We start from the raw sequence: 24,510 nt of genomic DNA, 5'->3' as shown, positions 1-24,510 counted from the left end.
GCCCTTGTGCCCCCAAAAAACAGACCGGTTCACCGGGAGTTCTCCCTATGGCCAACCCGGGCCTGTTCAGATGTGCATATATTATTAAAGAGATACAGATAGTTATACCACACGATACATTTAAATGTAAAAAGATTGAGTGTTCTATAAAGAAGAATGTAAATAGTGAGTGAAAATATCATAAGCATAATGTATACATTTAGATAAACGGCCATCATCTGTCATTAAAAAATTAACACTGACTACAAATCATAAGAATAAAATAACGATGCCTTAATATGCAACATTATTTCATGTTTTAGTTTATTTACTTGGCTTGTAACTTGACTGTAAAGTTTCCAAAGACCACAAGAGGGAGATAATCGATCATAATTTGAACGATTGGCTTGTGTGCAAAATGATTCACACGGTCATACACGGTAAACATGAAGCATTTCTTGTAGCCTACTGAACACTTATCTATCTGTCTTGGGTTACTTGCAAACTTTTCCTATGCGTTTATGCCATCTTGGCATGACGTAAAATACGAAATACAAAACAAAATAAAATAAACAAAGTTATAGCAAAGGCTACAGAATAAAATAAGTGTACAATAGAACATTTAAAGGTAACGTTGCAACAAAAAATATATTATAATAAATTAATAAATAGCCTCCGTTTTTTTCACAGGCGGAACCATGCAGCAAATTATCATTTCAAGGGGAACACATAATCGGTGAACACAACGTACGGACTACTTGAAAGTGTTCAGCTGTTACAGCGATGTAAGTTCAAAGTTGTGAATTTGAAAAACGAGTTCATTTTAAACATTGTAAAAGATCATTCTTACACTACTGATCTCTTATTTCTCAGTTTATAATGCGTTGTCGATGCTCGATTTGTGTGGAATGCTATGACACCTTCGGTTAGCCAATCAAAGTCATGTACTACATTTTAAATGTCATAGGTAATTTACCAATGGCTCAGTATTTAAAGGCATACTTTCTATTTAGTTTCATTGATCTTAAAGAATATTACCACACAGTATAGGAAAATGAACCATGGTGTATCTGGGTAGAAGTATGGTTTACGATACAGATATCAAACAATATTACTGATGTGAAAGAATGGTATATTTGTGGTTACTATACAAATGTCATGGTCAAACAATGATTACTATAGTGAGACAATGGCATATTTGTAGTTAGTATAGTTTTACCACAAATACCATAGCTAAACTACGGTTACCGTAGTAAATTTTCTAAAGATATATAAATAACCAGCATTGCAATTCCATGACCGGTCAGTACTGAATACTGTTCATTGTATTCATCATTTGTTATTATTGTCAGGTTGTATTGTTCCTCATGAGGTCCCTCATTTGCACATGAATGCAGGAGCACAATGACGCCTTTCGCTCCTCTGCAGTCCTGACATCTCTTACAAAGTTGATCATGACAGCCCAACCGACAAAATGATATCCACGAGACTCCTGACACTGCTTAACCCACATCCAGTTAAGAGGAGTTTACCACTGTTCTGCAGTGCTTACTTTTCAAATCTCACAAGACACCATGAGAACCTCAACATAGCACTATGTCAGTCCGGATCCTCTTTTAACAAAGCCAGTGCTCACAAACAGGGTATATGGTCATCCTCACTGGTTGGCAACAGATCTTTCAGCCTCACACCTGCTGGGATTGTTAATGCAGCTCCAGCATCCTTTCAGCCCTACCTCAGATTAATGAGACTGGACAAACCTATAGGTGAGCTTTTATTAAGTTAAATCTATAAAATACTAACTGTATGTTTCTGTAGCTCATCTGGTAGAGAATGACTTTGATGCCAAGGCTGTGGGTTTGGTTCCCGGGGAAAACATACAAATAAAATGTAGTGGTCGACAGATGAAGTTTTGCTTTATGGCGAATACTGAGAAAGCAATGATGCCGATAAAATGCAAATGTAATTCCAGTAAATGAGTGACAATAAGAAAATTGGAACTAAATAAACATATATTGTACAAAATATTTATACTCATATACGCATTTAGGTACTTGGAAAATGTAATGACACTGCGGATCTGACACCTCACGTACTGTCTAAAAAAGACTTCACATGAAAGAGTGAATATTATTGGTCATTTTACTGTCTTTCAGACATTGGCTTAGTGTCTTTTCAGTAGAAACAACTAATTCAAGGGACAGAAGATATATCGGCTACTTCATTATACCAGTTTCAATCACCAATAAAAGTTCTAGCTCGTATGCATAAATGTATGTACAATGAATATGTAGGTATAAATTGTATTTGCTGTTCTCATTAAAATATTTCTAATGCTCACCACTGTAAAAAAAAAAATCCCAAATCCAAATATCGGCCGCCGGTATATCGGCCACTTCAATATATCAGTTTAATCACTAATAAAAGGTATAGCTTGCATGCATAAATGTATGTAAAAAACAATTTAGGTATAAATATTGTATTTGTTGTTCTCATTGAAATATTTCTAATGCTCATCACTGTAAAAAAACACACTAAACAAATCCAAATACCGTCCGATATATGGGCTACTTCAATATATCAGTTTAATAACAAATAAAAGGTATAGCTTGCTTGCTTGCTTGCATGCATAGATGTATGTAAAATGAATATGTAGGTAAAACATATTTTATTAATTGTTCCCATTAAACTATTTCTAATGCTAAAAAAACCAAAAGCAGACGATATATCGATGACTTCAATATACCGATTTAAATCACCAATAAAAGTTATAGTTTGCATGCATAAATGTATGTAAACGTGAACATGTAGGTATAAATATTGTATTTGTTGTTCTCATTTAAATATTTCTAATGCTCACCACTGTAAAAAAACAACCAAAACGAATCAAAATATGGGCCACTTGAATATATCAGTTTAATCACGGATTAAAGGTATAGCTTGCATGCATAGATGTATGTAAAATGAATATGTGGGTAAAACATATTGTATATATTTTTCTCATTAAAATATTTCTAATGCTTAAAAAACCCTGGACGATATATCGGCTACTTCAATATACCGGTTTAAATCACCAATAAAAGTTATAGCTTGCATGCATAAATGTATGTAAAATAAATAGGTATAATATTGTATTTTTTGTTCTTATTAAAATATTTCTAATGCTCATCACTGTAAAAAAAAAAAAAAATCCCAATATCGTCCGATATATGGGCCACTTGAATATATCAGTTTAATCACTAATAAAAGGTATAGCTTGCATGCATAGATGTATGTAAAATGAATATGTGGGTAAAACATTGTATTTTTTTCTCATTAAAATATTTCTAATGCGTAAAAAAAACCCTGGATGATATATCGGCTACTTCAATATACCGGTTTAAATCATCAATAAAAGTTATAGCTTGCATGCAAAATCTATGTAAACGTGAACATGTAGGTATAAATATTGTATTTGTTGTTCTCATAAAAATATTTCTAATGCTCTCCACTGTAAAAAAAAAAAAAATCCAAATATCGGCCGATACTGGCCACTTCAATATACAAGTTTAATCACAAAAAAAATTATAGCTTGCATGCATAAATGTATAGATAGAAATATTGTATTTGTTGTTCTCAATAAAATATTTCGGTAACACTTTACAATAGGGTTGTTTTATTAAACATTAGTAGAACATGCATTAACTAAAGCCCGGGATGCAAAATTCTTGATCTAATTTCATGCTCTAACTTGTTAACATGGGCGCTGAAAAAAACATTCACGGCTTATGCGCTGCTTACGCTTGCGGTGTGAAACCGGCGTTAGTTCATGGTGCCTTAACTAATGTCAACAGTTAACATTTGATTTATTAGTAAATAACAAAATTAACATGAACAAAGATCAATAAATGCTGTAGAAGTGTTGTTCATTAATAGTTCATGTTAGCTAACACATTAACTAATTGTTAACAAATACAACCTTATTGTAAAGTGTTACCAATATTTCTATTGCTTGTAATTTGGTAGGAACTTGGTTGCTGTATCTGCCTGGTGCGTGGAGTATTGGTTTGGCTGCAGATCCTGGATGCCTCCCTGATCTTCGCATGCTGGCGCTGTTTGGTGTAGGAGCTTTGCTTATGAGGGGAGCTGGTTGCACAATCAATGACATGTGGGATAAAGACTTCGATAAGAAGGTAAGATTGAATAGGCTTCCCACCATTATGAAAATCACTGAACGCTCTGGGAATTTTAAGTTACAGTATGAAAGGCTGTGTTGCATGCTGATAACAATTGGCACAAGCCATTATGTTAGTATGTAACAATGTGGGTTGCTGTTGATTGTTGCAGTTAATTTTAGCTCAATCTTGTGAAGGTGCGTCTGAACTTGCAGCCGCAGGCTTATAGATAGTTCCAGAAATCCACTACAATGTATTGGCTGCCTAAGTTTTGAGGTCATATTTGTTATAGGTATCAAGGACTGCCACACGGCCCATCGCGTCAGGGGATGTCACGCAGTTTCAGGCTCTGGTTTTCCTTGGAGGTCAGCTGAGTTTAGCACTGGGGGTTCTGCTCTGCCTCAATTACTATAGGTATGCTCAGCGTTTTTCATATACATTTCTGGAAATTTGGTATAATAGGTATTGTAATAAAAAATGTATTACTCTTTTTCTGTTTAGCATAGCCCTCGGTGCAGCCTCATTGTCATTGGTGGTCACCTATCCTCTCATGAAGAGAATCACATACTGGCCTCAGCTTGTTCTAGGTAAATATGCTTTTGATTTTAAAGGTGCAGTATGTCATTTAAAAATACGTACATATACACTCACCTAAAGGATTATTAGGAACACCTTACTAATACTGTGTTTGACCCCCTTTCACCTTCAGAACTGCCTTAAATCTAAATTAATTCAGAACTTCAGATTAATTCTAATTTAGAAATGTTGGCCCATATTGATAGGATAGCATCTTGCAGTTGATGGAGATTTGTGAGATGCACATCCCAAAGATGCTCTATTGGGTTGAGATCTGGTGACTGTGGTGGCCATTTTAGTACAGTGAACTCATTGTCATGTTCAAGAAACCAATTTGAAATGATTCGAGCTTTGTGACATGATGCATTATCGTGCTGGAAGTAGCCATCAGAGGAAGGGTACATGATAGTCATAAAGGGATGATCATGGTCAGAAACAATGCTCAGGTAGGCCATGGCATTTAAACAATGCCCAATTGGCACTAAGGGGCCTTAAGTGTGCCAAGAAAACATCCCCCACACCATTACAGCACCACCACCAGTCTGCACAGTGGTAACAAGGCATGATGGATCCATGTTCTCATTCTGTTTACACCAAATTTTGACTCTACCATCTGAAAGTCTCAACGGAAATCGAGATTTATCAGACCAGGCAACATGTTTCCAGTCTTCAACTGTCCAATTTTGGTGAGCTTGTGCTGTGTGCAAATTGTAGCCTTTTTTTCCTATTTGTAGTGGAGATGAGTGGTATACTGGTGGGGTCTTCTGCTGTTGTAGCCCATCCACCTCAAGGTTGTGCGTGTTGTGGCTTCACAAATGCTTTGCTGCATACCTCGGTTGTAACGAGTGGTTATTTCAGTCAAAGTTGCTTTTCTATCAGCTTTAATCAGTCGGGGCCCATTCGCCCACAGGACTGCCGCATACTGGATGTTTTTCCTCTTCACACCATTCTTTGTAAACCCTAGAAATGGTTGTGCATGAAAATCCCAGTAACTGAGCAGATTTTAAAATACTCAGACCGGCCGTCTGGCACCAACAAGCATGCCACGCTTAAAATTGCATAAATCACCTTTCTTTCCCATTCTGACATCCAGTTTGGAGCTCAGGAGATTGTCTTGACTAAGACCACACCCCTAAATGCATTGAAGCAACTGCCATGTGATTGGTTGATTAGATAATTGCTTTAATGAGAAATTGAACAGGTGTTCCTAATAATCCTTTAGGTGAGTGTATAACCCCTCCCCACCTTTGAGACAAATCGTTCCCCCAAACCTCATCGAGATGTCAGATTGCCCAGTTCCCCATTTGGAGGGTGCTTCTCACTTATTAGTGTATCCTTGTTTCTTTTCTTGCATCTTAGCTCCGCCCCCTTAGGATGCAAGGGAGGGCATCAATTCAAGTCAAATCAAATCATGAACATAATATTAAATTGCACACAGCACCATTAAACGTGAAGTCTGACTTGCTATATTCTAAAAAAAAACAATTTCTTTATTGTAATTTTTTCCCTTTAGGTCTTACTTTTAATTGGGGTGCTCTTCTGGGTTGGGCTGCTGTGAAGGGATCATGTGATTGGTCTGTGTGTTTACCGCTGTATTTCTCCGGTATAATGTGGACATTGATTTATGACACCATCTACGCCCATCAGGTACGCCATCTGTTGTCTCATCACACAAAACCGACAAAAACCATGCGCAAGTTTTTAAGTCTTCCCCCTTTTTGAGCAGGACAAAGATGACGATTTTAAAGTGGGGGTGAAGTCGACAGCCCTTAGGTTCGGCCAGGACACCAAACTGTGGTTGAGTGGGTTTAGCGTTGCGATGTCGTCTGGACTCATCCTAGCAGGAGTGAATGCCGACCAGACGTTACCGTACTATTGTACGTTGTCTGCGGTGACCGCTCATCTCGCGTATCAGGTGAGAAGCTTGGTTTTCACAAAAGAGCACAAGTGGTATGCATTGGACTATGAGGAAAAATAAGCAATTTGTTCCGTTTATCGCAGATTTACACGGTGGACATCAACAAACCGGAGGATTGCTGGAAAAAATTCGCCTCTAACCGAAACCTCGGACTGCTTTTATTCTTGGGAATAGTGACTGGGGGTTTATGGAAAAAGAGAAAGGATGATCAATATGAAATGCAACTAAAATCCATTTCGAATAAATAATAATAATGTATACGTAAACGTTTCTTCTTTTAAAATATTTATTAAACTGCTACAAACAGGCTCGAATACAATTTCTTAAATAATTAGAAAGCGTTACATCTATAAAAATTATTGTTAACATCGATAACAATGCCGGTAAGTTACGGCTACATACAGACCAAAAGACCCAAACGCTTTCCGTACAGTGAATAAAAATATAAAAACGTCAAAATAAAGAACCCCTATACAGGTGGATTACAGTATCCAAGTCAGATTTGGATTGTTTTAGTAGAGTAACAAGAGGCCAGCTATGTGTGCATTGAAGGAAAACTGTAATCACAGGAGAAAGAGAGGGATGACTTTAACGGGAATGGTTCATTTGGATGACATCACATGAGGTCACGATGAAGCTCGCTCTTCATACGGAGACTCGTAGACATCCATGGGTGGGCAGGTGCAGACAAGATGTTGGTCTCCATAAATGTCATCGATCCTTGAAATTGTCGGCCAGAACTTGGTCTCGGGTCTCACGAAAGGCTAAAACGACGTTAAGAGGTATTCACAAATCTTCTCAAAATGAATATGAATAATAAGATAAAAGGTGCTCAACATACCATGGGAAAGGCAGCAAACTCTCTGGAGTACGGCCGGTCCCATGTGGTGGAGGTAATACAGGCCAATGAGTGAGGAGCCATCTTATTTGATCATGAAAGACAAAGCAAGAATTTTTATATGTTATTATGAGTGCTCTGATGTACGGTCCCTAAAGAGTTACTGTATTTATATTTAATAAAAAGCATGACATCACCTTTAAAGGATTAACCCTGGAATCCATTCTGCCCTCCTCGATGTCTGCGATCTCTTGACGTATAGCCAACAGCGAGTCACAGAACCGGTCCAGCTCGGCTTTGTCCTCCGACTCTGTGGGTTCGATCATCAGAGTTCCCGCTACAGGCCATGACATGGTGGGTGCGTGAAAACCTAGTGCAGGAAAATTAAAGGTTTTTGATCATCAGCACAAACCCCTATAAAATATGCATTTACGGCTTTATTTTACAGCCACCTACCGTAATCTTGCAGCCGTTTTGCTACGTCAACTGCCTCAATGTTTGCGGTTTTCTTAAAGGGCCGGACATCCAGAATAAATTCGTGGGCAACAAATCCTATAAAAGCATAAAAAGTAAGATTTTTGCATTACTCATTTACTTAAAGGATTAGTACATTTTCTTAAAAACAAAATCCAGATTATTTACTCACCACCATGTCATCCAAATGTTAATGTCTTTCTTTGTTCAGTCAAGAAGAAATTATGTTTTTTGATGAAAACATTCCAGGATTTTTCTAATTTTAATGGACTTTAATGGACCCCAACACTTAAAGGTATTGCGGAGGATTTTCTTTTTCCAGGTGGATCATCAAGCCTATTGGTCCTCCTAGTTGTCAATCAGGAGTGTTGCACAATTGCATTTTTTAAAAAAGTGAAGGCGGCGGTTCTTTTCTAAAACTCGAGAAAATCCTCCGCTATACCTTTAAAAGTTTTAATGCAGTTTAAAATTGCAGTTTCAAAGGACTCTAAACGATCTCAAACGAGGCATAATGGTCTTATCTAGCGAAACAATTGTCATTGTTGGCAATAAAAATAAAAAATATGCACTTTTAAATCACAACTTCTCGTCTTCCTTTGGTCATGTGACGTGCCAGCGCGACCTCACGTAATACGTCATCACTTCAAGAGGTCACACAGAGGACGTATGCGAAACTACGCCCCAGTGTTTACAAGTGTGGAGAAAGAGGACCGTTCCGACGTTGTTGTATGTGGAATGATACTAATTAATGTCCTTGTGTCAGTTTGTTGTTTAAAATGGTCCGCAAATGTGTGTTTTATATGTGTAACACGTGACCTTTCCACAGCATTACGCAATAACGTGAGGTCGCGCTGGCTCGTCACACTGCTGGATGAAGAGAAGTTGCGGTTTAAAAAGTTCCTATTTTTTATTTTTCTTGCCAAAAATGACAATCGTTTTGCTAGATAAGAACCTTATGCCTCGTTTGAGATCGTTTAGAGTCCTTTGAAACAGCAATTTGAAACTGCATTAAAACTGTTAAGTGTTGGGGTCCATTAAAAATTAGAAAAATCCTGGAATGTTTCATCAAAAACATAATTTCTTGACTGAACAAAGAAAGGCATCAACATTTTGGGTGACATGGTGGTGATTAAGTTGTCTGGATTTTTTTTTTTTAAGAAAATTGACTTATCCTTTAAAGATGCTGTTTGTACATCACTAAATGCATTGAAAAAAAAAAAAATCCACCTTAATTTTGCATTATTGGTTGAACAAGGTTCAAATGCAAGACCAGATTTGGCATAACATTCAACCAACCTTTAGTGCCCCTGAAAAGAATTTTGTAATGGTTTTCCAATCTTTTAACCATGTAGTTGGCATTAAGAATGGCCACCTCTGTAGCGTGCACAAGACCCTTCGAACCCATCATCTGTTGAATACAAAACCAAAACCCAAATAAATGAGGTATTCAGAAATACAAACAAAAGCATGTTAAGATGTTAGAAAGGCTAGCGGGACCTTAATGTAAGCCCATGAGATGGGCAGGATGGCACTAGAGCCCCAGGGTGCAGCGCTGATGGTACCCAGAGAGCTCAGCGCATCGCTGAACTGAATGTTCACAACCGGGTGACTGGGAAGGAAGGGAGCAAGATGCTGTTTCCTGTAAGAGAACCTCATTTTCAGTCGTTGACCCAAACCTCCAACCTTTACATTTTATCCCTAAAATAAAACAAATGCTTACACTCCTATCGGTCCCATCCCAGGTCCACCTCCACCGTGAGGAATGCAGAAGGTTTTGTGAAGATTCAAATGAGACACATCTGAGCCGTAGTCTCCCGGTCGGCATAAGCCCACCTGTATGAAATGTCATACATGCACATTCAAATGCTGGAGGTATAGAGGATTTTACTCCCAATATCAACTCTTTTTTTTTTACATACCTGGGCGTTCATGTTGGCACCATCCAGGTACACCTGTCCTCCATTTTGATGAATGAGATCACAGACCTCACTGACGTTCTCCTCAAACACACCGTTTGTGGAGGGGTAAGTGATCATAATGGCAGCAAGATTTGCTTTATGTTTGTCCACCTATGAGAGGTTAGAGATGACAAGAATTACAAAAGCAAATTCATTCTATTCCAGATTCATACGGATTAACATCCAAACATAGAAGGATTGGCTTAATCAAAGCAAATTAAATCATGGGCGGTACTACTGGTGCATAAATAATACACTTCAGCTTTAACCGTAAACGATTGTACCTAACCATTAAACGCTTGTTAATGGTTAAGTAACAATATCTAGTTAAGTATTGACTAAAGGTCAACCTGTCCTGCAGATTACATCATCGTACAGGAGAACTGTACTGTACTGTACGTACCATTGCTTTGAGGTGAGCCACATCGATGCTGCCATCTTTATCCACCTCCACCACCTGAACCTTCATGCCAGCCATCTGAGCACTGGCAGGATTCGTCCCATGAGCCGATTTAGGAATCAAACAGACCTGAAGAGATTCATAACAGATTCATAGGCTGTGCTTCCATTAAAGATGTGTGCAAAACTTTAGCACCAGGGCTGCATAACAATTAAATCGCAACTAACCGTTTGCAGTATAGAAGTTTTGTTTATATAATATCTGTGTACTATGTAATAATTATGTATATCTGTATCTCTATACCTGTATCTCTAGATCTCTCTCTACCTGTATCTCTCTATACCTCTATAAATACACACATAATTTTAAGAAAAAAAGTGTATTATAAATATAAAAATACTAGGGATGCACCGATAGGATTTTTGGGCCGATACCGATTTAAACGGACAACTTCTGGCCGATGTTATAACTTCTGGCCGATGTTATATCTTCTGTACCTGTTATATGTTCTCATAAACACTGCCATGATTAATAATTAATTACACAAATTAATAATTACTAATGTTCCTGTAACTTGAAAATCATTTAAAAAATATATTTTTTACAATTAAAATTATACTAGATGTAGCAGAAAGCACTATACACATTTAATTACAGTAGTATCGGGCAGGTATCTGTATCGGCTGATATTCGGAATTCTGGTTTTGAAATCGGATCGGAAATAAAAAAGTGGTATCAGGACATCCCTACTATACAGTTGGTCTATTAGCTAGTTTATTTCTGCATCAAATTATTTTTACTGAACATGGATTGGATCTAATTAACATTCAACTGACCAACATAAGAAGAGAGGCACAAATTAAGCAAAACAAATATAATAAGACATCATGACAACCTTCAAAGGTGGGTTTTGCTATTCAGCATTTCTTTTATTAACAACATTAACTCATGGATTTCTTTAATAAACATAAATAATGCCAGTGCTATTGCTTTAAACAGAGTATAAATATTGCTACTTCAAAAAAAGTTGGACTTCTTTTCCTCCACTAAAGTGCAGTCTGTTTCTTTTATTGTCCAAGACATTTGAGTCAGCTCAACAAAGGTTTTCTTTCGGTACTTAAGTATAGTGCACACCAGAACATTAAATCATTTTAATTGAACAACAGACATGCAACTCATTGCCTTCATGCGGGTAATTAATAAACAATCGGTATCGGCCTCTTGTCTTATTGCCGATGGTTTCAAATTCATCAAAAATCGGCCGATAAATATCGGTGCATCACTAAAATATACACATGTAAATATTTCTTAAATATATAAATGCATGTGTGTTTATATACATTTATAAAACGGTTAGTTCCAATCCTTGATTCCGATTGGTCAATAGCTGTGTTTCAATGTTAAGTCAATGTGAAGACGTCTGGTGGTCTCGCGGCACAAATGAGGCGTTGAGAGTGGCAGACACGAGTCCGCCTCATTCGCGCGTTTAGTTTGCACGAATTTAGCGTTCCCGCGGAAATGCGCAAGTTAAAAAAAATTGAACTTTTGCAGAAAAACGCGCCGTGTTAACCAATCAGGAGCTTGCTCTAGTAGTGACATGATTACAGGAAGCGAGCCGATCACAGAAGCCCCTCCCATGACGCGAATTTCTGCGTGAATGTCTCCATGACTAGAATTTCACACGGAAAATGTAAACTTGAAATGTTCAAGCGGCAAACTAGACGCGAATTTGACGCCTCAAATGCGGCTGGTGTAAACCCACAGTAACAACGCCCTTCAGCCGTTACTTATTCACGATACAGCACAGCCTCTCGTACCTTATTGCTTACATACACATGAATGTGAGTGTATTTATATATTATTATACACAGTACACACACACACACACACACACACTCTATGTAAACTAAAATTTTTATTCTGCAAATGATTAGTTTAGTTTTAATGCAGCCCTATTTAGCACCATTTTTTAAAAATGACAATTCGTTAACCGAATAAAATGTAATTTTGTTGTCTTGCAATAAGTTATTCCAAAAACCAGGGCGACAGGTGTGTGACTTCATAAGGCACCGTGCAGATCGACAGGCGGATGACATCAAAATACCGCAAGAGCGAATTGAAAGCATACAGAGAAGTCCACTCCCAAATAGCGCACATGTGATCCCACATGAGGTCGACAAACATACCGCGCCATTCTTAAAGAATGATCCTGTGACTTTTACGCACTGTGAATGCAAATAAAATGTTTCCATTGCAGTTTTGCGATATTCCTTTTTTGAATGACCTGAATAACCACCTCACCTGAGCGTGAAAACTTTTGCGATATGAGAGTTTATGCAAAATTACTGTTTCCATTGGGTGAGTTTTCAATTTGCGCAAATTGAATGGTAATAGAAACACAGCTATTGTTGGGGAACTCTGTTTGTGAAGCAAATTCCTGTGGCTCAATCCGTAGAGCATTGCGTTAGCAGTGCAAAGGTTGCCGGTTCGATCCTCAGGAATCACACATGCTAATAAAATGTATAGCTTGAATACACTTTGGATAAAATGTTTGCCTCAAAAAATGTAAATCAATTTTGCCACGCAACAACTATGTCAAATAAAACCATGTCGACCGTATACCGGACCTCTGACATGGAACACAGTGGCCTAAATACATAAAATTGTGCAATCAAAGACTCTTAAAAATCACCAAATATGGATCTGAATCCTCCAAGCGGATGCTTGTTTTCCACGGTTATTTGATCAAGCATGGCAGTTTGAACCTTGGCTGTGTTAAAGAGCTATCTAAGATCTGCTTATAAGGGAGCTGATAAAAACAAAGGCCAGATTACAAAACGCTGTAATGACTTGACTGACTAAGCACTTTTAGCGCTGATCTTGTTTTGCCTTTCTAGGAATTTGCCACTTTTCAAACTTTCTAGCTCATGAAAGTTTATACCAGCGAGTCTCACCTCACGTTTGGAAATGGTCAAAGTTTTCTGTATCGGTCGCGAAACATTTGCAAACCAATTTTATAGATGATGTCGTTTCAGTAGCTCACATAAAAATTCAATAAAGGCTTCAAAAGAATGTAAGGCGTTCAAGACTGACATCTTCAAGTATTTAAGATCTTTCAATATTTTGGATGAGGAAAGTGCTTTTGGCTCTCCTTAACATTTAATTCCATATCTATGTTTCAAAAGATCAATTGATACAGCATTGCAGTGCAAAGGTTGTGGGTTCGAATCCCAAGGAAAACACGTACTGATAAAAATGGATAGATTGTGACTCACTCCAGATGCCAAATGCATAAATGTACATTTTTGGTCTAGAGAGTTGGTTTTCTTTACTGTGAGATGATACTTACCGTTCTGTGAGATTCTCCTTTGGAATTCAGATAGGCTTTGATGGCAGCCAGACCCGCATATTCTCCCTGCGCACCACTACGGGACAAAAAAAAAAATCAATCCTATCATGTACATGTAACAGTTAACCAGAGTTCAAAGATAAGATCTGTTAGTACAGTATGCTAATAGTCCGGTTAAAGTGTCGACCAAGTAGAATGCATTGACGCATACACACCCCCAAACTTATCAGAGCCGGAATAAAAATAAATGGCATGTTGACATTTGTTCTGTGAACCACAGGACAACGTTAACTACGAATAAAATAAACCACGTGATTGATTCTCTTCCTTCAACAGCGAAACTAACAGACTGTGTCATTTAAAGCAAGTATACAACTGCCAAATATACAGCAAGCAAAGTAAAACTTTCATGGCTATAATCAAAAACATCGGTCAAAGTTGACGTTTGTGCTAAAATTATTTTTGTATACAAAATTACTTGTGTCAAACTGTTTTTAAGATATAACGCTAAAATTTTATTTGAAAAAAGTCCCCGTGTTAAAAATTAATTTTTATTGTTGTGTATATGTAGTGTTTTTAACGTGATTCAAGACAAACCATGCTTAACATCATTTCAGAGTATCTTAAAGAAAGTGGTGGTTTAAATTTCCTCGGTTTTAAATGTGTAACCAATCATAGATGAAAAACGTCAGATACACTCAATTCATTTTAAACGCTTTAAAAAAAATGTAGGAGCCGCTCTGATTGTTCGATCTCACATGTTGTATTATCTACAACACTTTGATGATAAGCTGAATAAGGGGCGTTTCACATTTCGCGTCTAAAATAGCCCAAAAAGGCGCATGTGCGCTCCCGTAGCGTCTGCCGTTGCTAAGCAACCCAAGCATTGCATGCCGTTGTGCTGAGCAGAAGAAAATCACGCCTATGTAACCAATCACATCAACACAGTGGATCAGTAGTTTGAGCCATAGATAATATGTATGGACGCTGCATAGACTGCTTCAGCTCTACTTGTGATGTTCATACATGCAGTGTGAATGCTCCAACAGGTTAACATCAGCGCTAAAAATATTAGTTCTGCAAACACACAGTTTACATATGCGTTGTGTGAAACCAGACTTAGCAATTATGTGTCTGAAACTGCTGAATGTGGCATCTATTTACATGTATATCTATGGTCCAACGTAGTGCGAGAGACTGGAGAAGCCGACTAATTTGCATATTCATATATCCACGTATACTAAATGAGGCATGAGTGTAGTTACATTCAAGCTGTTTTAAAGCGTAAAGAAATTATCGTGAAGGGGAAAACGTTTACACATGCTCATTATGATGCTCAAAGATAAGTTTTAAGTGATAAAAAAAATCAACTACAGGGGGACTTTAAGAACGTAGTATTTACTGATGTGAAAATCCATTTTAGCTTACCTATTTGGTTGAAATGAGATCTTATCATATCCTGTGATCTCACAAAGGTCTTTCTCTAGCTGTCTGAAGAGCTGCTGATAACCTTCAGCCTGCTCCAGCGGCACAAACGGATGGATGTTAGCAAATTCTCTCCAGGTTATTGGCTGTTGAAGAGTTTGAGAAAGAGCAAAAGGATGAGATTGGTTCACATATAACTCTGAATTAAGAGGATAGCGGTGACTTACCATGAGCTCGGACGAACTGTTCAGCTTCATAGTGCAGGAGCCCTGGATTTAACCGACACAATTATTAAGGAAGTTCATCTGACATCATCACAAGGGATGAAATGCAAACTTTACTTACCAATGGAATCATACTGTGGACGAGGGAAATATCCTTGTTTTCCAAACGTTTCATGTATCGTACAATATTAGTCTCAGAGTGATAACTGAAATTTATCATATGCAGACAATTCATATCAGTCAATATTCAACACGTGAACACGTTTATTATTACAGTAACTACCCTTAGCAAACTAACTGTTAAACACTGGATGGGTAAGAAACGTGCTGGTTCTCTTGAACGGGCTTGCCAACAATCCTTTGCTTCTCTCACTCATTTTCTCAGCGATAAGCTCCTGATAAATGAAAAGGGATGAATCGTAAAGGCAAATAAGAGTCTACCATCCAAAAATGAACACATTTTCTGCATCAGGCAGTGACTCACAGCTGAAGATTCGCAGCCAAAGACCCAGAGAAGATCATCCAAGTCTCTCTCCGTCACGGTTTCGTCCAGAGACACTCCAAGCTAAAAACCACACGACTATTTAAAACACATGCATGCGCCATCCGTTTTCTTGTTTTCAACCTAAATGATTTATGTGCACACATGCTTTCATGAAGCGAAGCGTAGTAAACAAGACTCACCACTCCATCACTGTAGAAGCGTAAGTTGATCTCCCTCTGCATAGCTTTTTCTAAAATGTCCTTTCCAGCCACACCGCAGTTTATCTTAAGCGTGTCAAAGAAGTTATCATGCTGGAGTTTGTGTCCAGCTCTTTTCAAACCTATTTTTGACAAAAACATACATTTAAAACTAGGGATGCACCGATACAAAATTTGCGTCCATATTCGATTACTTAGCATGATTTTTACCGATACCGATAGTTGTTAGCTTTATACTCCATGTTTTAAAGGGGACATTTCACAAGACTTTTATAATATGTCGAATAAATCTTTGGTCTCCCCAGAGTATGCATGTGAAGTTCTAGCTCAAAATATCATATAAATAATTTAGTATAGCATGTTAAAATTACCACTTTGTAAGAGCGACCAATAATGTCCCGTTTTTGGATGTGTCCTTTAAAATGAAAATGAGCTGATATCTGCACAAAATGACAGTGCCATGGCTGGATAGGGCAGACCAAGGGTCGGAATTGTTATAAAATTCCCTTCTGACATCACAAGGGGAGCCAAACTTCAATGACCCGTTTTTCACATGCTTGCAGGGAATGGTTTACCAAAACTAAGTTATTGGGTTGTTCTTTTTCACATTTTCTATGTAAGGGATAATGTAGAGGCAGCCGGTAGTTATCGGGAAATAAGCCCCCACAGTGTGATTAGGACCCAAAGCGGAGGGTCTTGTATCACACTGAAGGGGCTTATTTTCACGATAACTACCAGCTGCCTCTACATTATCCCGCTTATTACACGGCTACTTGTCACATAAGAAAAACATGAATATGAAACATTTTATTGGCATATTTGTTTTAAATTAACATTTTTATCCTTCCGCGAAACTTTGCACTGATGCATAAAATGATCGTAATACCTTATTAAGATCCTCTGCTTCATACTTGTCTGTCTCCATTTTTGAATTGTCGCCAGTCTTTGAGAAGTTTTAATGCCCATTCTGTATTTTTTTGTGTGTTGGCTTCGTAGCTGTCATGCTCTATTTTGTCAAGTTCAGTCTCAGTAAGCTCTCTGTGTCTTGTCGTTGTTCGTTCTTCTATCCACTGTTTAAATGTTAAAATTAATGTCAAAATGTTCCATTCTTAATTGTGGTTGTCCAGTGTTTGTCACAAGATGGCACCAAACAGTAATCTTTATTGGTCTTTATTGGCGCGGAGCGATTTTAATCGTATAAGTAGTACCGGCTATGCGTTATTACTTTGGAGCGGTTAAATATTTGAAAAGAATGAACCTGCAAATGTCTCAATTGACCAATCAGAATCAAGCATTCCAGAGAGCCGTGTAATAAATTGATAGAAGCACTAGGGATCCAACCATAGCACTTAAACATGTGAAAAGTCAGATTTTCACGATATTCAAGTGCAGAGCTTAAAACTTTTGCGGAAGGACAGTTTCTATTAACCGTTATGATGCGACTAAAACATAATTTAGTTAATTTAGAGTTTGACTTCATATGGCACCACGTAGACCGACATGCGGATGGATTCAAAATACAGCAAGAGCAACTCATAAGCATACAGAGCAGTCGACTCCTGACTCTCTGTATTTTGATGTCATGCGGTTCCGGTGATGCCACGTGAAGTCAAACACACCTCTTTTGTCTTGTCCTCCAATCAAACATAGCACACCATATTTAAAGAGGACATATGACTTTTTCCATGTTTAAGTGCTACAATTGGGTCTTCAGTGCTTCTATTAACCTAGAAAATGTGAAAAAGAACAACCCAGTAACTTTGTTTTGAAAACCATTCTTTGAAAGCATGTAAAAAATAGAACATTGAAATTTTGCTCCCCTTGTGATGTCAGAAGGGGATAAAACTGCCCCTTAATCTGCACTATTTAACCACGGCACTGCCATTTAGTGCAGAGATCAGATCATTGGCATTTAAAAGGACACACCTAAAAACAGCACATTTTGGCTCACACCTACAAAGTGACAATTTTAACATGTTATAATAAAAGATCTATATGGTATTTTCAGCTAAAACTTAACATACGTACTCTGGGGACACCAATGATTTATTTGACATCTTAAAAACATCTTAAAAAAGGCTTGTGAAATGGCTTTTCAAATGAAAAAGGTAGGACTGAACTTAAATTCGTCCATCGAGAACTGATTAGATTGTTTGAAGTTAGGTCAAGTTGCCATTTGCTGATCACTGCCATCTTTTCCCGGACCTCGCCCACCTGCCATACCATGTGACCGGAAGTAAGGAGATTTGCGTTTGATTAAAGATTATGAGGGCACATGATTTAAAAAATAAAGAAAAATGCTCACAGATAAGTAATTTGTAAAAAAAACCCCACAATATTCCAAATTACAGTTTTTCATTTCAATTTCATTGTGACTTTAAAGAATGATCATGTGAGTTTTACACAATGCAAATTAGATCAAAATGTTTCCATTGCAGTTTTGCGATATATTTTTATATTTTTTCGCCTGAAATCCCACCTCAAACAAGAGCAAAAATTTTTGCGATATATGGGAGCTTTTGTGAAATTGCCATGTTTCTGTTGGGTACGATTTCAATTTGGGCAATTTGAAGGGTAATGGAAATGCAGCTACTGTGCGTTCTTCTGTCCTCTTTGATATAGTCTGACCCAATCATAGGCTGTTTTAAACGATCAGCCGATACAGTTAATAGGCTGATACATCAGTGCATCCCTATTTAAAACGTTTAAATAGTATCTTGGTACTCCATATAACTATAAAAAACTACTGCACTACTTGCCTTCTGCTAGAATCAATGTTGCATTGTGGGTCCTTTCTGCGATGTGTTTTAAGCCTTGAGGTCCGTGATACAACGCAAACATCGCGGCCATGTTGGCAAGAAGAGCCTGAAATTCAACACACGATTGAGCACAAAAACCGAACAACGTCACAATAGAAATGTTTGAATCGTGGAGCTTTACCTGAGCTGTGCAGATGTTACTGGTGGCTTTGTCTCTACGGATGTGCTGCTCTCTGGTTTGCAGAGCCAGACGATAAACTTCCTTTCCGGCGGCATCTCTTTAAAAGATGCAAGAAGGATTGGAGAGTCTGTATACGCTTCCAACATATTAGCAAGTGCTCTTTAGGATTTTTCATAAATGATCGGTGGTTAACAACAACGATTTAAACCCACCTGGTCACTCCAACCATCCTTCCCGGCATCATCCTGACAAGATTTTCTTTGACGGCGAAGAAGGCGGCGTGAGGTCCGCCGTAGCAGAGGGGAACGCCGAAGCGCTGGGAGTTGCCGAGAGCGATGTCTACTCCGAACTCACCAGGAGGACGCAGCACGCAGAGCGCCAACAAGTCTGTGGCACAGCATGCCAGTGCCTTTAAAATAAACATTGTTTTTTTATGCAGGAGTAAGAGTTAAATAGTTTTAAATTAAAACGCAAATGCATGACAGGACGGTGGATAAATTATAACTTTAAAGTCCGTGTAAAGTCCGATTTTAATGTGATATTAACCACCCAGCCAAATTTGAATGACTCAAGTCAGGGTCAATGCCAAATAAATAAAGTTTACAAAATTGTATAAAAATACAGGCAGGATTCTCTACTCTTAAATGCTGGGGGCGTGTCTGCTGTCAGCACTGAAACCACACCCACTCACAGGAACGCTGCCATCTCTTTTAACTTTCAAAAACCGCTACAACCGGAAAGGATGCTCGCAATTGTGTTGGGGCGGAGCCATGATCGGTGGCTCCAGTGCATCATCGAGCCTCCGTTTTAGCTCTGCCCCAAATAATCCTGAACACAAATGTGGCTAAACTGTTTAACGGTGTAACTCCAAAATTCAGTACTACACAGATCACAGTCTTTGTAACACGTTTCAGCAATACATTTCTAACACTTATATTGTGAATAAAAAAAATTCTCTGAAATGACTTTATACAGACTTTAAATTCACAAAATCTGAAATGGTAAATATCAGCGAAATAACAACTAGGATATCCGGAAGGTACATACGCCAGCCTTGTGAGCCCGATCAACCAGTTCGGTGAAATCTTCAACCCGGCCCTCAGTATCAGGATATTGGAAGAGAACACCGCTAACGTCCTTACCGCTGAAGTCCATCTCATGAGGAAGCTTGAGAATCGTCTTCACACCGATATAACTAAACCAGACTCAATATCATAACACTGTTCGACATATTGGTGAATATATTGTGGGGGAAAAAATCCCAATCTACGTACTTTGCTCTGGTTTGCACGACTGCAATAGTCTGGGGATGACAGCGTGGGTCAATGTAAAATGTTCTTCTTTTGTTTTGCCTGTGAAAAGAAACAGGTGAGCAAATTAACTGCCATGTTTACTAGGAAGTGTTCACTCCCAGCCCTGCAGTGACTAGGGCTGGGCCGGTTTGGATTTTTTATTACCGTGGCGGGTAATCAACAAATTCCCACGGTTTTGCGGTTTATTGGCAAGACAACAAGTTAAATAACATGCATGATTTATATATCTTCAATTCAAAACATGTGCAAATTAATAAAGAAACATGTAATGTGAATATTATTTCCTTCAACATTTCTTCAATTTCAACATTCAACAATTAATAGTATCAGTTAAAAGAAAAAAATATGTTAACGCATTGTGCGTGTCCACACCTGCCTACAGACATTTCGTCACTTTTCTATCCATAATTTGTGAATGGCCTGTAAATGACGCAAATTATTGCTGCCCTGAGGGTCTGGTAAAGTAACCAACGTTTCAAGTTTTTTTTTTTTTGCTGTGATAACGGTGAGGAGCTTTGGTCACGTAAGGCGGGATTACCGCCCCAGGCCTAGTAGTGACTCTAAATGTCGTAACATCACTTTAGTCATCCACTAACCTGTGGCAGAGTTGCATGGCTTCTGCAGCCGCGGTTCCTTCATCCAGCAACGACGCATTAGCTACTGCCATTCCAGTGATGTCACAAACCAATGTCTGATAATTGAGCAAACTCTCGAGGCGCCCTTGAGAAACCTCAGGCTGGTAGGGCGTATACTGAGTCACCCTAGAAAGTATACCAAAAAGATATGCATTGATTTAAAGGTCAAATTTACAAACCTTAAATAATGACATTAGTAGGTGAGGGAAAAGTGCAAGTGTGCAATATGAAAAATTAAAGGTCACGTTCTTCCTGATTCCATTTTTCAAACTGTAATTAGTTTGTAATGTTGCTTTTAGACCATAATACCTGAAAAATTATAAAGCTCAAAGTTCACTGCCAGGCAATATATTTACTTTTAACAGAATTCCCCTTTCAAAGCCTACAGCGAAGGGCAGGTTTGGACTACAGCCCTCTACTTCCTGGTTGAAAAACGCCAATGCAAGAGTTTGAGAGTTGGTTATTTTTAAGCGCAATGCTAATGGTCTAATCAGATTTCATGGATTGTGCTAAGCTATGCTAAAAGTGCTAACGCCAGACCCGGACATCAGCTAAATGGATTCCAAAAAGGTAAATCAATTAAAATTAGCATATTTTAAAAAAAAGTGGAGTGTCCCTTTAAAGTGTATATAATCGTCTGTGGGTTCGAAACTGGATAGATACGTGCTTCAGTGATATTGAATGTACGTCTCCTAAAACAAAAAAGCCATCTTGCTTCAATTTGTTTTTGGACCAAGTATGTACTGCAGATGTGACAGATGGTAACGCAATTCAGTATTTAGTACTTCAAATAGAAACGCCTCCCAAAAGCATTTAAACAGACACATACCATCCAGAATTCTCAAGCAGGTTTCTTTGTATGACCGGTGGAACGAAGCAGTTATAATAACCCATTCCTATATAAGACCTCCACATCTTATTTCTGGAGGCAATCTTCTGGAGTGAATCAAGAATCTCATTCTCACCTGCAATGATGAAACACACACACAATAGATAAGATTACATCTGAGATTATTGGAAGAACATTATGTCACCAAACGAGAGTACAGTCTGATGTAACAGTAAATAGATGATTCAGCCCCGACCTCTTTTTTTTGTTTTGAGAACAAAAACTGGTTGTGCCGAGTCAAAACGAATGCATCTTTGCTTTCATTTTAACAAGCGATGGCCACTATGACTCAAAATAGGCTTCTCACAAGACTTGAGACCGAAATAAACATCTTGTAAACACATAGGCGATTATATAATTGCAGATACTTTTAGTGTCCAAAGTCATTATTTTTTCTGCATTTTTCAAATGGTTCGATTTTTAATTAACTAATTCGAACAACAGGAAATCCAAATAGTGTCAATTTTGTTACTGTAAAACTCTGTTAAAGGGACACTCCACTCCTCCTGAAAATAGGTCAATTTTCCAGCTCCCATAGTGTTAAACATTTGATTTTTACCGTTTTGAAAACTCTTTGGTTACTTTTAAGCGCAATGCTAATGGTCTAATCAGATTCAATGGATTATGCTAAGCTATGCTAAAAGTGGTACTGCCAGACCCGGAGATCAGCTGAATGGATTCCAAAACGGTAAAGCAAATGTTTAACTCTAGGGGAGCTTGAAAATGAACGTATTTTCAAAAAAAGTGTAGTGTCCCTTTAAAGGTGACAAAAAGCCCATATACAGTAGGGATGATGCCTAGGTAAGCAGTATAAATACAAGTTTCTGGAAACCACTGAAGCCAGCGCACACAGACACACACAACACAGAAACAACACACAGACACACAAAATTCCCCAGGCATTGTTCTGCAGCTTAGCAACACAGCAAGTGAACAGGGCAAAGATAATGGTGTAGTAAAAACAGTTAGACAGAGGGGTCGACGGGGGCATTACTGACCACCTTAAATTAACATTTATTCATTTAACAGAGGCTTTTGTCCAAAAAGACTTAAAATGTAAGCATTGTCTACAAAGCTGTGCTTGCAGCATAATTAAGTTTTATTTATAATAAAAATAAATGTGGCCCTGTCTGTGAAATCCAGGTCTTATCATAATGATGAGATTAGGAGCATCAAGTTTAATATTTGATATGATCTTACTCAGTCAATATTGTATTGTGTTCATAACATTTTGTTGAAAACAGTCAAAAACAAAAAATGAAATTTGCCTATAACAATTTAGCTGACAATTACATCCAAATCTACTTTTAAATGAGGCGGCATTTTACATTTTGCTTTAAGACACAAGCGCGCGCGCGCGCACACAAACAGTTATATGAACCAGCAGAATCCAGTATTAGCCCACCATCATCAGATTCACAGACTCAAACAGGCATAAACCGACTCGTGCCATACATCAGACTTAACAACACTCTTTACCTTTAAAATGCAAGCTTTTCTGTCATGCATAACTACGGTATGAGGGGAGGAAGTCACTTTAACAAATCATGTTAATAAGTAAAGTGGTGGTACAATGTGCCCACATAAATAAAAAAGACACACTTGTGTTAAAAACGCCGTTTTAAATGTATATTTTGAACGCAATGTAAATGTATGATTTGGATAAAAGCGTCTGCTGAATGCATAAATGTAAATAAATAAATAAAAATGTATGCACGTGGATATATTCAAAGCAAGGTTTAAAGTTTTCAAAAAATTAAAAGTAAAAATGTTTAAGATTAGTTTTTTCTTAAAAAAAAAAAAAAAGGTATTCAAATGTAAAGCATCAATTTGGTCAGGTTAACGCATTTTTTCCATTTAAGCAAATGCGCTATTTATCAAATGCTGAAAGTTGCGTGCAATGTTAATGCATGATTGTGACATTACGCAAAGCTGTACATGTTAAGGGCTGCCACTGCTAACCAGATCAAACTGGCCGTGTGACGCTGAACTTTACACCCGGTTTGTCATCCTATTGGCATCGGCGGTGGGCGTCAGGAGATCCGCAAAAACAACTCCAAATATGTTCAAAGGAAGACTTAAACCCACCATTGACACACAAAGAGCGTGTAACCCACATTCGAGCCTCCTTTGTCGACTCTAATCCCAATTTGGGGTGTAAAACAAACGTTTAACGCAAAAGATGCAAATGTTTGCGATCGAAGACAGATGCAACAAAATACGCGATGAAAACACGTCAACAAACGGCACGTGCTTGCATTGGCGCGAGGCAAAAACTCACACAGTGGATCGTCCATTTTCAAACTTCTTCCCAGGCGGATGGATGCGGGAACTGTGTTTTCAATGAGATGAGAGATTGACTGCAATCGAAGAGATGATAAAAAAATGTAAATATGAATGTATGTGCAACTTGCACAGAGTGAATAATGAAGTGCGCTTGATTTCTACTTTATAAAAAAATATGCATACAGTTACCTCAAGTCCAAGTGTGTTGAGCATCTCTCGCTTCTCTTTGTCACCCGGTCCGATGTGTCTTTCGGAGAAATCATCGTGCCTCGGCAGGATCCGTTCAATCTTCCTGGACCACAGAGCTTGTGAGGTGCTCAGGGTTCGAGCCAAACCCTTAACTTTCCTAAATGTGTCAGCGTTGCATTTATTCCTGTACGGTATCGTTCTGCTGATGATTAAGCCCCATGATTTAGCGCAACACTGCATGTTATTTACTTTAAATCTTCT

General features: G+C 38.1%; 2 protein-coding genes across 2 annotated transcripts; one reads left to right on the top strand and one right to left on the bottom strand.

Moving 5' to 3' along the window:
• Positions 1 to 624: 624 nt before the first annotated feature.
• Positions 625 to 6,887, top strand: coq2 (coenzyme Q2 4-hydroxybenzoate polyprenyltransferase). Its single transcript, XM_055200760.2, has 8 exons — positions 625 to 764; positions 1,332 to 1,745; positions 3,985 to 4,151; positions 4,426 to 4,547; positions 4,635 to 4,720; positions 6,223 to 6,356; positions 6,436 to 6,624; positions 6,711 to 6,887. Exons 2-8 carry the CDS (start codon positions 1,454 to 1,456, stop codon positions 6,873 to 6,875), a joined length of 1,155 nt encoding a protein of 384 aa, XP_055056735.2. The 5' UTR covers positions 625 to 764; positions 1,332 to 1,453; the 3' UTR covers positions 6,876 to 6,887.
• An 8-nt stretch (positions 6,888 to 6,895) lies between these two features.
• gldc (glycine dehydrogenase (decarboxylating)) lies at positions 6,896 to 24,489 on the bottom strand. Its single transcript, XM_073861052.1, has 25 exons — positions 24,250 to 24,489; positions 24,056 to 24,134; positions 21,715 to 21,850; positions 20,847 to 21,011; positions 20,212 to 20,289; positions 19,985 to 20,132; positions 19,150 to 19,346; positions 18,938 to 19,034; positions 18,757 to 18,862; positions 15,980 to 16,119; positions 15,780 to 15,860; positions 15,596 to 15,690; positions 15,417 to 15,504; positions 15,299 to 15,340; positions 15,075 to 15,217; positions 13,647 to 13,722; positions 10,301 to 10,426; positions 9,859 to 10,008; positions 9,660 to 9,772; positions 9,437 to 9,578; positions 9,236 to 9,347; positions 7,922 to 8,017; positions 7,663 to 7,835; positions 7,469 to 7,549; positions 6,896 to 7,391 (listed from the first exon to the last, which is right to left on the bottom strand). Exons 1-25 carry the CDS (start codon positions 24,487 to 24,489, stop codon positions 7,254 to 7,256), a joined length of 3,042 nt encoding a protein of 1,013 aa, XP_073717153.1. The 3' UTR covers positions 6,896 to 7,253.
• Between the last annotated feature and the right edge of the window lie 21 nt (positions 24,490 to 24,510).

Source organism: Misgurnus anguillicaudatus, chromosome 22 (genome assembly GCF_027580225.2).
Source record: "Misgurnus anguillicaudatus chromosome 22, ASM2758022v2, whole genome shotgun sequence".
NCBI classification, from domain to species: domain Eukaryota; kingdom Metazoa; phylum Chordata; class Actinopteri; order Cypriniformes; family Cobitidae; genus Misgurnus; species Misgurnus anguillicaudatus.
The sequence above is the reverse complement of the archived record's forward strand: the minus strand, read 5'-3'. Positions and strand labels throughout refer to the sequence as shown.

What these genes read in the sequence shown, in the direction of transcription:
- coq2 (XM_055200760.2), top strand. Translation starts at nt 1,454, where the DNA reads ATGATATCCACGAGACTCCTGACACTGCTTAACCCACATCCAGTTAAG. An exon ending in ACACCATCTACGCCCATCAG is followed by an intron (nt 6,357 to 6,435) that starts GTACGCCATCTG and finishes CTTTTTGAGCAG; the next exon opens with GACAAAGATGACGATTTTAA. An exon ending in CCGCTCATCTCGCGTATCAG is followed by an intron (nt 6,625 to 6,710) that starts GTGAGAAGCTTG and finishes CGTTTATCGCAG; the next exon opens with ATTTACACGGTGGACATCAA.
- gldc (XM_073861052.1), bottom strand. Translation starts at nt 24,489, where the DNA reads ATGCAGTGTTGCGCTAAATCATGGGGCTTAATCATCAGCAGAACGATA. An exon ending in GCTTCTACAGTGATGGAGTG is followed by an intron (nt 15,861 to 15,979) that starts GTGAGTCTTGTT and finishes TGTGGTTTTTAG; the next exon opens with CTTGGAGTGTCTCTGGACGA. An exon ending in GTGCCAACATGAACGCCCAG is followed by an intron (nt 9,773 to 9,858) that starts GTATGTAAAAAA and finishes CATTTCATACAG; the next exon opens with GTGGGCTTATGCCGACCGGG.